At 35.8% G+C, this 17,276-nt stretch overlaps 1 protein-coding gene across 1 annotated transcript in view; it reads left to right on the forward strand.

Annotated features, from left to right (window-relative positions):
• Window positions 1-17,276, forward strand: part of HCN1 (hyperpolarization activated cyclic nucleotide gated potassium channel 1) — a 203,663-nt gene that overhangs the window by 124,153 nt on the left and 62,234 nt on the right. Inside the window, exon 4 of the mRNA XM_039567357.1 lies at window positions 8,733-8,951. Coding sequence (XP_039423291.1) covers window positions 8,733-8,951 — 219 coding nt within the window. The remainder of the gene's footprint in view (window positions 1-8,732; window positions 8,952-17,276) is intronic.

Below are 17,276 nucleotides of genomic sequence, written 5' to 3' on the forward strand. Positions count from 1 at the left end.
CTAGAGTATGCCTGTATATAGAACAAGGAGGAAAGTGTGTCTTGGTAAATGTTTGAATGTTTTGAAATATTCTTAGTGAGAAAGCATTGGGATACTATTATTCTGTGCATCTCTATGTACTTTTCAAATTATGTATCAAGTTTGCCTAGGTATTTCCTAATGATAGAGTTTTCTGCCATTCGTGAAGTTTGTTATTTCCTGCCTTTTTTAAATGTAACTTCAAAATCAGTTTGATTCAAAGAGAATGGTGGCAGCACTCAGAAAGCTCAGTGTCCACTTCCGAAACTACATAATTTTCCATTTGTCATTTTATTTAGGATTGGATGCTTCACATAATTTGCTGTCTAGTCTGAGTTGTTCACATAGTAGAGAGGTTGAGTTCCTTCTGCCAAGTTCCCTTTCCTAAATTGGTTGCAAATATTGTCTGTGATGGTGTAGATCCTTCCTAACAGTTTTGAATAAAGCCGTACACTATGGAGTCACAAGTCAGGTTTATGTCACTTCACTCCTTCAACTGTTTCCCAGAACTGCTCTATATTAAGCCCACACTATCATCTGCCTATTCTTGACTATCTGATAGCTACTCTTAAAAATTCAAAGCTTTTCTTGGTGATTGCATTGTAAAAGCATTTCATAAATGGTTTGATTCAATACTTCAGGCTTGTTAAATAAACTGTTTTACATTATATTCAGCTCCGTTCACCAAATGAAAGGAGCAGAACAAAGAGGTACATTGTCTTTAATACACACTGAGTTTTTTCCTCTCCTGAACAGAGCTATTTCATGAACAAAGTTGCTCATCAAAAATGCTATCTTGCAGGATTTATGTATTCTTTTATTGGATATGCCATTGTATTGGTGGTTTTTTTCTTTTTTTCCTGTAAGAAAGTGTTTCTTTTTAGGATGCATTGTTTGCCCAGAAGAAACCTGTAGATACACTTGTAATCACTTACTGTAACCACACAATACTTACTGTGATTAGAACATATTTTCCCATTTACAGGCAATGTATAACTGTTCCAGTCAGTCCCTTGTAAACAATGGCACTTAAGTTAATTTTGGGCTAAAAAATCACAGTGGTTTGAACATTATCAAAATTTGAGTGCATTATCAGAAAGGAAAACAAAAGCCAACTGCCTTGATCAGATTTTTAATTCATTTGATACATTTCAACAAGGAGCTTTGTTCACTATAGAATGTCATGGTAACATCTGCAGTTTCTGTGGTAACATTTGTAAAAACTATTTTTAAAAATACATTATGTAATAATTAAGTTAATTTCAAATCAGGGGAGAAGGAATGCTCTCCAGAAGCAGCAATTTAGGCTAAAGATGACCAGTTTGAAAACAGAGTATAAAAAAGAAGTCACCAGTGGTTGGCAAAGTCTAGAGCTCCCTGACACCCCTCTTGTAGAAGCAATTCACATCCTGCAAGAGTTCTTTACGGAACTGAAACATAAATCCTTTAAAAATGCCTGTCTGTTTCCCTGCACTCTGATTTTGCTTTTCCAGGAGGTAGGGGAGAGATGAAGTAACAGGTACAATTTGGAAGAATTATTTCCCCAGTATTCATCCCTTAGTTGGTCACTGACTGATTGATGAGGGGGCAGTACTGATAGATTAAATATATAGATTAAATATGACCACATCTGTTTTTTCTCCTGGGAGTCAGTTGCTTCCACAACCTGCTTCCATGCAACTGGATTTCTTACTTACCAAGGCAAAGGGGCCTCAGGTAAACATGTGCTAACTCTCAGGCTAGTGGCTGGTTCAGGAGCTGTTCTGGAGGGTATTAATTGACTTGAGCCAAACCCACCGTTTTCTGAAAAAGTGTTTTGTATAGACAGTCAAATTCCATAATAGGGGAATGTTTTCTAGCACTGTTAAATTTTCATGTTGGAAAATATAGTTTTTACTTTTAATATTTTTACTCTAAACTTCATAAAAGCTTTCTAACATCTTTGTAAGCTAAAATTCCCTTAAAATTCTTATTAAAATAATCCTTTGCCATGGAATGTTATTTCTTCAGTCTTTTGGGTTCCATTAAGGGAGCACAATGACCAGATAAAAGGATGAGTCATTAGTGAGCTGATTCACAGGCAAAAGAACAGAAAAAGTATTTTTCACGTAAGACTTAATTTATTATTTTGTAACTTTATATTTACAGTGGTAAAAACTCACTACTGTACCTCTTAACTATGCACAGATACAAGGAATGAAGAGCAGTACTGAGCAGCCTATGGGGAAGCCTCCCCTACAAGATTGTGAGCATATCTTATCCTTTTGAATGCAATGGGCCTATTTGTTTGAACAGTAACTCAAATATATGTGAAAAAACAGGCTTTATGCATAAACCAAATATCTGTCCTTCTGCTGTTTACGAATTGTCACACTTATTATAACTACAATGAAAATTATTCATCCTTACATCCTTTCTAGGTGATCACAAGTAGATACGCTGGCTACTTGCTCTTAATGGGGAGTGTATTCACAGATTAATGTTTGATTTTTTCTGCATCAGGAAAAATATTCAAAATAAAAGGAAAGATCTGCCATGCCACAGTGTTTTTGTTTGATGGCTAGTGCCAAAGACATAGCACCAAAAAATGAACAAGCTGTAATGACAGCAAAGTCATGTAACTACTCTGAACAGAGTAAATATATAATATTTAGTCATTGCTCCTCCAGTCACACTTTTCCTGTGGAATGCAATGCCAAACAATTTCTAATTTTTTTCCTGCTAGTACTGCTCTTGAAAGTATATGCTGAGTCACTTACACCATCTGTTATCTGTGCACGTATCAGCAGAGAGAAATGTTCAGAAGTTTCTGAAGACATCTGCTTATTTCACTGAGCTTACCAATTCAGGGTTTTTCTGTTTTAAATCGTATGTACTTGCACACTTCCTAAAATAGACTCTTCTTCCTTGCACTTCTTAAGAATTTTAGAACACCGGGATTTTTAGTCTTCCAAGTCTGATCCCACCTTGCCTTTGTTTACTAGTTTTACAAAGCAAGATATTCACAATAGTAATAGCTGTGATAAGAACTAGAGGTTTTACATGGTAGTTTTGCATTTGCATGAGCTTTGAAACAGTAAATAGTGGACACCATTCCCCTTGGCCTACTTGGTTATTCATTGGAAATTCAAACAACTTCTTTAAAAGCTGAAATGCTGAGATGATATTTTGCTCCAATTTCCTGTCTGAGATTTTAACTAAAGTGTAATTCTAAGTTACTGTATGATACCAGAGGCAGAAAATTGTGCAGCTTCCTGATGGAAAAGTACGCAAACCATAAATCTGTATCAAAATGTATACATTTGGATTACTGAGGAAATGACAGATTCAATACAGAGGCCCAGTTGTATTGTTGTATTATGTGCACATAACTAGGTGACACAGGGAAGGAAACACACGGCCTTTTTGCTAGCTATGTCACACATACCTGGTAAAAATTTCACTAACATGCATGTATAGCCTTTTCTTAGCATGCCTTTTGATTAGTTAAATTATAAGTAACTCTTCAGTGTAAGAAGTCTTCTAGAACCAGTTGATAATAATAACTTGCAAATAAGTATATAGCCATAACTCATGGCTATATAAGACATTAATACAGTTTAATTGAATTCCTGATGGAAAAGACTAATTTTTACAGTAAATTTGACCAGCAGTAGCTTGTGTCCTCCAGATTTTAGGCAGGTGTTTCCTCAGGGACACTATTGTGTTACAGCCTCTTCCACCATGCAGGCAAGGATGCTTTGTGCTTTCTTCAACCTCTTCAACCCTAACTTTACATTCATTTTGTGCAATGGCTTCCCATGACAATGCTAAAACCAGAGGGCTTACTTATGGACTGTCTAGCTGCCTCCGTTGTCATAAATAAATTTAAAGTGTTCACTTTCGATGGGCATTGGGACTAGTTGTTTAGGAGCTGCCTACTCTGTCTGTAGTATAAATCTTGTTTGGGTTTCAGCACAGGACAAGCCAGCATGCCAGCTGCCTAGGAGGAAGGGTTCTTCCCCTACACCAGCTCCAAAATACAACTGCTCTTGCTTGGGAAAGTGCTGTGGGGCCAGTGTTAAGACATGGGGCATTTTTAAAAGTGAAACTGTGTGAACCAACTTCTAGAGCTTGGGAATGCTTTCTGATACTTTTTAATTTACTAGGATAGGGACTATCTGTCTATGTCTGGTTAAGATCTTCCTTTCCTTTCAAAAGGACCTAAAGACAATGGTGAGCGTGAAAGACTGAGGTGTGAGTCATAAGGCAAGTTCTTTCAGGGAGGGAGGCTACTTCCCCACTTCTACTACAGTTTTGAAAGGGGGACTAAGGATGAGTTCAAAATCCTTGTAGAAACCATCTCTCTTAATTATTAAGCCAATCTTTACTCCATGATTGTAAAGCATGCCCTTGCAAACTGACAGAACCATTTCTGTGACACCTGCAGTAATTGTAACGTGAAAGAAAAAAGGGACCGAAGCAAAAAAATGAGGAAACCATTACTGTCTGTGCAGTAGTCTCCTTGGTATGAGATTTCTAAATCAATCTATATCTCAGTGCAAGGATATGGCTGAGGGAAGCGAAGCTGTGCCTCCAGGAATGACTACAATATGGGAGTGGAATTGATTTGTCTTATGACAACAAAACTACCTGATGAAAACCTCCATAGATAACAGTAAAATAGAAACCCTTTCTTAATCACCTCAGAAAAATAATTTGCCTTTTATTGTTGTCCCTTAGAAGGTGCTGTGTGGCCTATCTGTGATTTATTTCTTTTGAGGTGAAAAGTTAATATTACAAAAAGATATTTGTAGCAGTCTTAGGTGAAATTATGGGACAAACCATAACATCCTTTGGTGAAGGAAAAGGTTTCAACATGGATTTTTAAGAACCAGAAGTGCCCTGGAAGTAATGTATTCTTCAGGATAACTGCGAAGTTAATGTATATAGTTACAGCACTAATTGTAAATTATCAGTGACCATTTCTGTCAGAAATGTGAGGATTTCCTAATGTCATCAAGCTAGATTATGTAATCAATCCTTGGATAAACAGCTTTGGTATTTCTCAAAATTACAGTCTTTAATAGGTTTTCCAAATGAATGTAATTTAATTTAAAACTTTTTAAACTGATTACTGCTAATCTTGAGACAGTGATCAACTCATAGTCAACTAAGAAATTAAAGGCCCCTTTTTATTAATTGGTAGGCCATTTTTTCAGCTTGCAGAGGGTTTGTTGTTGTTGGGGTTTTTTAATCTATACATTAAAACCAGAATATTATCATTTGGGGAAACAGTTAATGTGTATTTATATAGATATTAATATTTAAGATTGTATTAAAGACACCTGTATAAAACCAGGATTTTCTATTTCATAGAATGGACTTCTATTAAGTCTTTTATTAACATCTGTGAATATGTTATGTAAAAATTTCATGATGTAGGTGCAAAACTACTTATTTAAAAAAAATATCACTGTATGCCAGTAGCAGAGAAATGGTCACACCTTGCTTTTGAACAGCAAAGAGCAGCATGTTGGAACAAGGTTGTGGAAAATTCCCACCCCTCACAATGAAACAAAGTTAGTGTTACTACTGCCAAACCCTTAGGTTATACAACATTATTAGGAAAATAATAAATAATTATTATTTAATTTAGTAACGTTGGTTGTAACATACATGATGTATAGGATTTGACATTAGAATCAATGTTCTTTTTAAGTGGTTTATATATGGAATCAATCACTGAACAACACAAATAACTGTACTGAAATCTGTACCCTCCACAATGGTATTTGTTGACCAGTATTGAAAAAAAAATCCACAGACAAACTAAAAAGACGAATTTTTGCACCTGATTTTACAAGAACCCATCGTTATTAAAGAAAAGAAACAAAAATGCATTGACAAGTATTTTCAACAACAAAATCTTCAGACCGTCCAAGCTGAATTCAGATGCTTTGTCAGTCCTTACTTTTTTTTTCTCCTTGTCCTGAAGCCTTTCTACCTGTCTGAGGACCAGCTGCTCAGGACCTTCCATTCACGAATGTCTGAAATGTGCCTAGCCTGTAGCATGGTCTGTAAAAAGCTGATGCTGTTTGTATAAAAAAATGGCCATCTGAGATGGCTGTGACCTCCACTCTGGATTCAGGTGCAGTTGTGACTGTCTGAGGTGTTGGATCACACTTTGGCACATATATATATATGTATATATGGGCAGATATGTAGTTAAATGTATGTTTGTTTATTTTGTTGTACATTTTTAGTTATTTCTCTTCTGTCTTTACAGCTCTCTTATTCCCACTTATTCCCTTCTGGTACTACTTCTTTAGTAGTAGTTACTTTATTTTTCACTCACCCTGTTACCCTGTTAGTAGAAAACATTCTTTGTACTTTGTTTCTTATTGCTGCTCCTCACTTCCATTTTCTTATTCTTTCTTAAAACAATGATATTTTACTTAAAACTGTGATTCACAGACTTGAAAAGTATCTCAGTCAAGAAATAAAATCCATTAGTGTTTAGATTAACTCAGAGACTTTGGTGTAAAAATAAAATTTTATAGAAAGTATTTTAATTGTGATTTGTCACACTATGGATTTGATAGAAAATATTCATAGGCAGGATCATGATTAACTTTTATTTTTGTTTAATTATTATAATAGTTATGCTAATAAATCTAGGAGCAGGATCCACTTTACAGAGCCCTACATGAACTGAAGGTTTGATCTTACCTTTGATCAGCCTCATGGATACTGTGGCTTTAATAACACTACTTGTAGCCTTGAAAAACCCTAGGTATATTTCGTCTAGCATGCAGTTTATTGCTTTTTCCAATGTAATCTACATGAAGCACAACTGCTAAGTAATTTGATATGGGTCTCTAACAATTTCCTCATTAATTATTTCTACTGAAGGAGTTTGATTCTAGCTGGAAGGAAAGGTCTTCAAAATAACTGGTGCCTTAACTTTAAAAAGTTGCTTTCCTGAGAAATAGGGAATTTTCATTAGAATATCTGCAGTGACCCCAACAGCAAGGAGCTTCTGTGCTCAGACTGGGTAGTTGAATCCTGAAACTGAGGTTTTTCAGGGAAGCTTCTTCACTTCTTTCATTTTTTGAGTATTTTTTAAAGGACCAAAACAATAGGAAACTTACTTCCTTATTAGTTACTGAAACCTCCCTGCCTTCCAGCTATCTTTTTCCTTTTTTCTTTTTTTTCTTTTTTAAGTGTAGACACTCAAAACCTATTCCTTAGCTACTTTTATGACGCAAAATTCTAACTTGTGAAAAATCAACAAACAGCTCACAAATCTGAAAAGATGTGACTTACAACATGAAACAAGTGTTAAATACAGAGAAACCATTAATTTGTAAATTATTATGTTAGTGAAAAAGTAGTAACTATGTCATCTGCAATACAACAGTTGGCAGCTTATTTTCTGTTGCCAGTTATTTAGGCTAATAGGGGGTATAGAAAAAGCATTTTAATAGATGTAAAGCATAAGGATAGTTAGTAATGTTGGCATTTAGATGGCAAGAGAGCAAGCTTGCAGCTCTGAGAAATTAGGGCATTTGAGTAAAGCTTGTATTGGTAAAACAGAGACACAAATATTGGTATGTCACACATAAACTCTATATGTAAATGCTACTGCTGGTTTGGAGATTTATGTTAACAAGTTTATTATTTTTGGTCCTGTGTAGTAGACACTATACTGTATAACAGACTAATCTTTCTCCTGTCATCCCAGTTCTTCCTTCTTCTTTATTTAATTTGTTCTCCGTTCTTTTTGTGGTAAATACTGTATTTTCTTATGTGCACTGCATGCCTGTAAGGACTGTTTGTCTCCCTGTTCTTGTTTCATTCTTTTGGCTTGGAAAATAGAAAAATCGGACGGGGATTACCAGGGCTTTTTGGAATGTGTTGAGGTGCCTGCTTTTTGCTGGGAACAGCCCCTTTGACGTCTTTATGTAAAGCTAAAGGGAGAATGCTGCCAAAATCTTTGCAATTTTAAAAGCTTGTGAGCAAGAAGTCATGCCCTTCTGATCTATCAAAGAGACTGGGAAGAGGTAGCTACACATCAGAAGTGCAGGACCTAGGCATTGCCTTTTTTTTTTTTGAGCTGACTTTCACAGATTATGACTATGAACATAGGTTTGCTATGATGGAAAATAAACACACTTCTTTTCAATTGAGATTATCCCAGTATAAACACAATATTACAAAAAGAAAAATCAGGATAAGCAGACATGACAACAAATAATAACTTCTTTTTCTGTCCTTGAAAAGCGAAAGGAAGCTAGTAAGGTAAATATGGTCGTGTGTTAATTGACAATTCCAAAAGGAAAGAAATAGAGCCATAGGAGTATGTTCACACACATTAAAACAAAATACCACCTTATTGTGCTTGATAAGTCTGAGTACTCAGCTTTTTATAATCCATCTGATGGGCTGTAAAATAAAGCTGACCTTTAGTCTCCTTGCAATTAGGCTAGCACCCACATTTAAGAATACAATAATGTATTAAAAATAGTCAATCTTATTTCATCTCAGTGCGACAAAATCTCTGATACTTTATCTAACAGTTAATTTAGAAGGAATATCTGTTCTCAAGCATAGAGGATAGATTACCAGCCTACTCTTTCAGAGTCAGCAATCTATGATCCCACTAAACAGGTACAAATGTAATTTTCTCTCCAGCTGCTCGCAGGCTCAGTCACTTGTCTCTTTTCTTGCAGAACGATTCCTGGGGAAAGCAGTACTCCTATGCACTCTTCAAAGCCATGAGCCATATGCTCTGCATTGGTTACGGAGCCCGCGCCCCCGTCAGCATGTCCGACCTCTGGATAACGATGCTGAGTATGATTGTGGGGGCTACTTGTTATGCCATGTTTGTTGGTCATGCCACTGCCCTCATTCAGTCTCTGGATTCCTCGCGACGGCAATATCAAGAAAAGGTAACTCGTTGTCTCATAACTTCATAAGTTCTGAAATGGATTAATGGCATGTTTTAACCGTGAAAAGGTGGTATGACTTTACATGAAATAATCTAGTACAGTCTGAATCCTGTGGCCAATGTCATTGAACACCAAGGTGTTCAGAACACTCCATGAGTTCAGTATATTTCTGCAGGAACCTACTTTGCTTAGAGAGCCGCCGGTTCTTGATGTTCGACTTCCTTTAAACTCATCTGTGAAAACTCTATCCCTTGCTTCAGACTCGCTTTGTATCCCTTTGCTACATTCTGTAGGTACTTGGCCTAGGTAGCTTGAACAAGGGCCTTGATCTTGGTAGCTTGGGCATGTCTGTACAATTTCCTGTCATTCCATTGGAGTGCTGTTCAGGGAGCACCCTTGAACATGTAAAAAGAATGGCCTTTAAATGAGGACGGGACCATATCAATTAGTTTATAACTTCCCCAGAGGAGTGCCCAGAAGAGGTCTTCATTTGCTTAGTAACAGTATTGTGTACATGTGAATCCATGGCCTGTAGGGTCCTTGCCAAGGTGAAAAAGAATTGTGGTCAAAGGTAGAAAAGTAGAGAAAGGTTAGTGGAAGAGAGTTCTTTATGAAGCAGGAAGTAAAAGGTTGTTTTATTCTGTGTGAGATTGGAATTAAAAAGACATGAATGGATAAAGAGCGGGAGCTCTCTGGAGTAAGTACTAATTAAAACTGTCAGAGGTGTAATAAAAATCAGAGACAAGTGTGGATGGTGGTATGAAACTGGAAGACACAGCTAGCAATGATGGCATAAGAAAGAAAGAATCAGAAAAAGCCACAGCAAGGGATGAAAAGAATATGCAGAATTACTGAGGTGCTTAAAAGATGACAAAATTTGTTATTGTAGTAAATGGGGAACTGGGAGAAGCCTTGCCAGGGTAGAGGTCAGCTGAGCAAAGTAATGAAATCAGAGTTCACACCAGCAAATAAGATACACAGCCTGAGCAATAGTATTTGGCATATGTCCATAACAAGGTCCAGAAAGGCAAACTGGGCAGAAATCACAGTATGATGTAACACAAACCTGAGGGAGAAACCTGGCAGAGACTAAATAGCAGAGAGGGTGACTCTGGCATCTGCTGAGGATGAAGAGGAAACACCTGAATTTGCTGGGCAAGAAAGAGGGGGGGGAAAATGTAGGGTGGATTGGGGGATTTTCTTTACAAGGAAGCAAAGAGGGATGAAATGAGAATGTGTGGGTGAAGAAGGCTTTATATTCAGTTTTGTAGAGCTCAAATTGCAACAAGATCATGGGTTCAATATATGAGGCAGAGGAAGAGGTAAGGGATGAGCTGTAAGTTCAGTGACAGAAAAATTAGCTTTTGGCTGACAAAACAGCTGTTCAAAACAAGTTTGCAAGCAAGAAATTTCACATGCTGTATAAAATATAAGTGAGAATGAGAGGTTTAGAAAGAGAGTAGAGATGATCATTAAAACCAAAATCTGAGTTTTGTCAGTGACCGTGTGAAACCCCGTATTCATCTCAGTATAATGTCAAAGGGCTAATTCGGGTAGGTTACATAACCCAACTGGCTTATTATTCTGTTCTGTGAACAGAAAGGAAAGTGATTTTATCCAAATGGGACCTTTCTAGGAAGCTGTGGGACAGAACCATCATAACAATGGACATGAAGTATTACTGCAGTTCCATTAGAGGTTAGGGTCAACATATATACACACATATACACAGATTTAAGAAATCACAAGAAATGTTACTATTCACCTGAAATCTCATCTTAATCATTATCCTCAGACCTTGCTGGCTGCAGCACTATATCACAATGTTTTGAGCATCAGAAATACAGTACATGGGTAAAGATATCTGTGTATTTTAAACTGTGCTCAGTAAAGCCAGTTCTCATTTGCACTTTCTTTGCAAATTAAAACCCAGCAGCAGTCAAGCAGTATTGTATTTCTCATCTTTTCACATAACGGCAAACAAAACTTTTTGTTTATTAGTTTGTTTGTTCTCTGATTTTATGCACACACTTCATTAAACATTAGCATAGAAATATCTGTCATTTTTCAGTTCCTGCAACTCTCAACACATTCATTTTTCCTTTTGTTTTTACTTCTTACTAGTTTCCTGACTTCTGAGGTAAAAAAATAGCATGACATTGACAATTAGAAATTTAACAAATGAGCCAGAAATAGCATATTTCTACACTTCTGAAAAAATGTTTCTTATTTTCTGGAATCTATTTGTATGCTGGTTATTAAGTGCTAGAGATAAAGGATGTCTTGAATAAAGAATTTTTTTTCTACTGGTTTCTGAGACCCTGGACCCTGATAAATATTATCAGCTATTACAACTCTATGGACTTGTTTGTATACTTTTAACCATTGCTTTTTCATAGTTTAATCATATTCTGAAATAAATCTTTGATTATAGCATGAGAATTATAAGCCATTACTATAAATTCCTAATGAGTATTCTTTATTTTTCTTTACTCTGCAAACTAGATAAATGGGTATTTCAAAAACCTGTTTGTGGTACCTATTTTGTCATCATATTTTCTAAAATATTGGCAGATAAAAATCGTTTATATTTCACGTATCTGAGACTTGAGAAAAAGTATATTAATTCCAGCTACAGACTTCAGAGTTTTAATTTACTCCATTATGCCTTTTTGCATAGTTCATTGCTTTCTTTTTCTTCTGAAATTAAAAAATCGGGAGAGTGAGACTTCTGAAATTTTTTTGGGCTTAAGGGCTAGGATCAATTTCTTTTGTTTAGACATATATTTCTAATGTTGTGTATTTATTGGCTCCGTTGTTTTCCTTGTAAGAATTATGTAAAATAATGAAATTAACATGAACTGCTAGGCAACATAGTGGAAGTTAAGAAAGAGCTTGTTATTTGATTCTTCTCTGAATAACATCATAAACGTATCTGTGGAACGCAACTAATGAAAGGAAAGTTCGGGTCTTTCTCCCACTGAAAGCAGCCAGAAATTAAATGCTTGCTGAAATCTCCCTCCTTCAGATCCTTCTAAAGCTCAAGGTATGCAAAACCAGAACAAACATAATTCAAAATGGAAGAACTCAGGAATACAAGAAAGAGACTTCATTATGAAATCATTATGAAAGAGATTTTCAATATGTTAAAAATTATCTAAGAATTTGACCTGTGCCAAGCATTGCATGCTGAGAGAAATCAAAATATGGTAAGGGAGCAAATATTGCTCCAAATGTTTACTCTTATGGGCCAGAAACAAAATGTATCAGAGAAAATTAAGAGTGATTATAACCCATCAAATGTTGGACAGTAAACTTGCACACCAAGAAGTGGTACAAAAAAGAACGCATTGATACATTCTGGTCACTCTGACAAAGTTCAGATTTTTTTCTGCTGAAGTAGTGGAACTGTTCTCACGGAAAAAAATACCTCTCAGATATAGTACATGCATCAGATCCTAGTATCAATTAGTGAAGGGCTAATACCTGACAAAGAAGAGAGATGTCCAAGCCAGGTATACTTGATCCATGTTCTCTTTTCAGTAATAAAGTTTGACAGACGATTCTACCTTACAAAAGGACTGAATAAATCAACAAATCAATGTCATCTTAGCACTCTCCTTCCTGAATTTGGTGTAAGTAAAAGAGGAATGCAGCAGTAACTAAAAGCAATATTCTAAGTGACACCACTTTTGATGTTTTTAATGTCTAGGAAGTCAGCACATCTCAAATATTTTTGCCTTTACAAAGACAACATTTATTTGAAAGAACCAGAAGTACATGTGCTGAACTTGTTAATAGTCTAGTGTGAAGGCAAAATGAACAGTCACTGACAAGGAGGTGAAGATCATTAGTTAAATATTTCTTCCTTCAGATGTTGGCAGTTCCTAATAGGGAGATGTTTGCCTAATGCTGTGAATGTCACTGAATTGTCATGATTGAAGAGATTACATTTTTATAAGAGTTAATATTTTTTCGGTTACATCCTGTTATGGGCATAAAATATCCAGGAACAACAAGGTAATAGAGGCAAGATTTGTAGTAGCATACAGATTGTCTTATAGCATAAAATTGTTAAATTGGTTTGATAAAATACCAGGTATTATCTGGGGAGGGTTATTATTTAATTTTATTTTAGTGATCCATTTTCCTTAAGCTATCCTTTTGTATATTTTGCTTTTTCTCTAATAGAACTCAAACTACACAAGGTCTCGAAAACAGAAAAAGAATCAGACCAGTTTTGCCAATTGCAAGTAGTATAAGAGACATTAAAAAATATTTAATTCCACTTTATACATAGAGGAAATGGAAAAAAAATTACAACTGTCTCAAATATCCCAAAGGACATCTCCTTCTAACCCCATATTTTGCTTTTATTTTATCTCTTAATTTATGGTATTTTAGCACCTCTTCAGTTAAATCAGTCTAGTTTAAAAGAAGAAATGGACCTAAATGTACTTTTTTACAGAGAAAAAGCAGTAATTGTATATAAAGTTAATTTAAAAGCAATCAGTAAATTTTAAGTAGTAAGCAACTACTTCACAATTATGTGATATTGTGCATTTTTATATAGGCAGCATTGGGATTTGAAGCTCAGATTGCCCATTTTTCATTTCTTAAGTATCAGAAGAAACATTTTAAAAAGAGTAACAGAATGAGGGCAGCAGGGCAGCTTTTGTTTTTGCAGCATAAGGCCTTGCCCCAGCTTTTCAAGTCTGTCCTTCACAGCTCCAGTTTGGTTATCTTGGTTATCCATGTAGTCTGTGGGCAGATACTCGATATGCATTGCAAGAGGCCGCAATGCCGTGGAGTGCCTTGGGGGAGCCGTGGATGGAGAGTGTTCCCACTTCCCCTCCAGGAGGCTGTGGTGTGTACTCGACCACCTTGGGCAGTGACATACCTGAGGTCCTCCCTTCTGAAACTGGGTGCCGCCTCTTTGAGCTTCTTTCTGTGAGCAGTTATTTTAGGGTGCAGTGGAGGGCTCTGCCATGGAGTAGATCAAGACTTGGTAGCCACTCACTCAGCCAGAGGTGCCTCTGCATTTTCTTAAAGAGGAATGGGAGACAGCACTTCCATGTTTTCTTAAGTTTCAAACCTTTGGTGGTTAAACTGAAAGTGGAAAAAAGGCAGATACCAAATTCTTGGTGTGTTCATTAATGCTACTTCAGTTCTTAGGAAATGTTTCTGGAAAATTTTAGATATTTGTAACTATGTCATCTGTAAGTATCAGGGATTTTTGTATTTCCACAGGAGTGTAGGAAATGGCAGTTCTGTTTATGATGAACATTCATAGGAAAGGAAGAGCTATGGCAAACTCAAGACCACATCATTATTTAACTAGGCTTACAGCAGCTTTTGGTATACATACATTATTAAACTAAACACAAGTATCCATATACATGTAAATATTCATTTGTCAGCTTGCCCTTGCTGGACTCAAATCAGATGAAATAGAGTGAAACAGGTAAGGAAGTTTCCATTGCCTACATACTACATGCCATTCATAAAAATCTTTGAAAATGTAGTTGTATGGCTTTTTTTTTTTTTCTTAAATTGAACAGATGTTCAAAATAGAAAATTCAGACACACAGCTGAACTTGCCATAGTGGAGTTTTAGAATGTTATTCCTGGATCTGGTCTGATCTGAGCAGCAAGTATTCATTAAGTACTGATTTCTAAGTTCAGTAGTTTTTTATGGTTTTCTGTTTTTAAAAACGGAAGTCATGCTTTTCTGGTGCTGATAGTAGTTTTTAGAAAGTCTGACAATACTCTTACACAAAAATTTTGTGTGACTCTTAACTTAAAAATAGTCTATTTTCATTTATAAAGCCTAATTTTAGCAATAGGCCATGTCATGTTGAGACTGCTGGAGAAGGTGAGCCACTTGGAAGATGAATCTTGCTTTTTCTACGCAGCAGTGCTACAGTATACTTGCCACCCCAAAGGAGTTATTTATTTTGGAAAATGAGGGGTGGTTTACTTTATCCTGGAGTTTTATCTACTTGGAAAAAAGAAAACAAAACAGGAAAATACAGCAAAACCTTTTCACTGACTATCAGCCTTTAGTTTTTCAGGTTTTTAGAAAATTCTCATCAGCTTCCACAGATGTATGTCCTATTTAGCTTTGCCATAGTGCAGTATTTTAAATAGTTAGCAATTTTTGAAGGGTTTTATGATTGATCAAGTACAAGACTTGCTAACAGTTTTGAACAATGTGAGAACCTCAGGACTAAGTATTGATTTTATCAAAAGCCATATATATAGTCATCACAGTATTGTGAATGAGAAAATTCATTATTCCCTAAATATTTAGGCATGACTGAGAGTCATTGCATACCACAGTATTTGTGGATGGTTTCTGGTAGTTACAATTCCTGAGTTTGTGATTTTATTTGGAAGCCCAGGGTGCCTTATAGTTAGAAAAGGGTGTGTTAGTCTTGCCTTTTGGATTATTTCTGAATCATCTTATGCTGTTTTGGCATACATCAGGTTACAGCCTCCTAAATGGATAGATGTAGTATTTCTGGCTTCTGTGAGTCTTATTGGTCCTTGCAGAAAGCACTGAGATTTATTAGAATAAAGCAAGCTATTAAAAGATACTTGGTATCGCTGAACAGCAAAACATTCTGAAAGCGAAAAACAGCTGCAGCTCAGAAAAAACTTCTCAGATACTTCCTTTCAGAGGATGCATCCTGTTATTTGGTAGAACATGCACATAATTGAACTTGTAGGTACATTAGTTCTTTTATTTATATGCATCTTTTAACTTGATGCATAATTAAGGCCATCATGAAATCAACCCACTGACATATAAGTGAATATGTAAATTCTCTGCCATGAGTACCAGTGTGGGCTGTGCAGACAGAAGCTTATTCATTGAACATGAAAATATTCATTGTGTCATGATAGGGCCTTCACTGCCATCACTTGCTTTCTCTTTCTCATCTTTATCAGTTTTTGTTTATAATGATTACCTGGATTTTTGCTGCACATACTTGTGATGTTGACATTGATCTTCACAATTTTTGAAATGGGAAAGAATGATAGATAGTATTGCAAAAAGTAAGGACAAAAATTATTTTCCCTCTCCCAATCAAAAAGTTAAAGTTACCTTTAAATAATGCAACAGTAAAAAAATAAACATGTCTTTTTCTTTACAAGTTGAACTGAATATTATGTTTAGTTTGACAGTAAGGCTTTGGAGAGAAATGTAAATCAGTCAGAACATTCTTACTAGGCTGCTCTCCTCTTTTGTCCTGATACTTCGTTATTGTGTTTCGGCTTCTCATTACGGCCAGTCTTGCTGGGGTGATCGGGTTGGTTGTTTTTTTGCCTTTCATGTCTCAAAAGGTGATTGGTTCCTCCCGGTAGCAGGTACTGTGCCAGCCAAGTGCTCTCCTCCCGGCTGCATCATACCTGTGCCAAACTGTAATAGACTCCCACTGCTTCTAAAATGACAGATGGGCCTGTCTTTGATTTATTGCTGTGTTGTGGGTAATTTACTTATAAAGTGTTCTGCTGTCTTGCATTATGGATTAGGTTTCTAGCAGTTTTCTGTATGAAACTGCAGAGCAAGCTCATTACAATTTCAACCATGTTCATGATGACTATATAAAATTAGCGATGAAGGCATGAAGTTATTCCAGAGTCAGATTTTACACACAATCTGCTTTCTTTCCACAGTAATTACCATAGGTTCCCACATTAAGTAGATTAAAAGAAAAGAAGAGAGAGAAACAAAAAACAAGGAGCTAAGTTTTTGGTTTCAAACTTTTTGTTCAAATACAGCACAAGCTAAAAATTTAGCAAGAGAAAACTTTCTAATTCACACCAGATAGGTATAGCAGGTAGCAATTATCTGAGTTGCAGTAGAATTACTGTGCTTATGTCCTGTAGATGGGTAGAAGGAAATAGCAGTCAATATTATCTAATATAATAATAGGAGTGAAAAAATAATCCTTGCTGTGAAAGATTAGGGTTTTTTTTTCCCTTTACCTTGCTAAGAGACGAAGGGAATAAGGAAGCATTGATTATTTTTATATTGACTTTTAAATCATAATTCTTTCCCAACCTCATCCTTTTTCTCAATATTCAAGTAATTAAAGCATGTCTACTTTGAGAACATAACAATTTGTATAACTAAGACATGCAATATTTATAAATGCTTTGGAGTGCAGAGGATAGCGGAATGACCAAAATATTTTCTGTGCAAATTAATGTTTTAAAAACCCCTTTGTATTGTTTTAATTAAGTTTCGTCCAAGTGTTTACTTACCTTGAAAAAATATTGTAACACTGATTCAATAAACCTTTATTAGAAAAGAGA

Source organism: Corvus cornix, chromosome Z (assembly GCF_000738735.6).
Source record: "Corvus cornix cornix isolate S_Up_H32 chromosome Z, ASM73873v5, whole genome shotgun sequence".
Classification (NCBI taxonomy): Eukaryota; Metazoa; Chordata; class Aves; order Passeriformes; family Corvidae; genus Corvus; species Corvus cornix.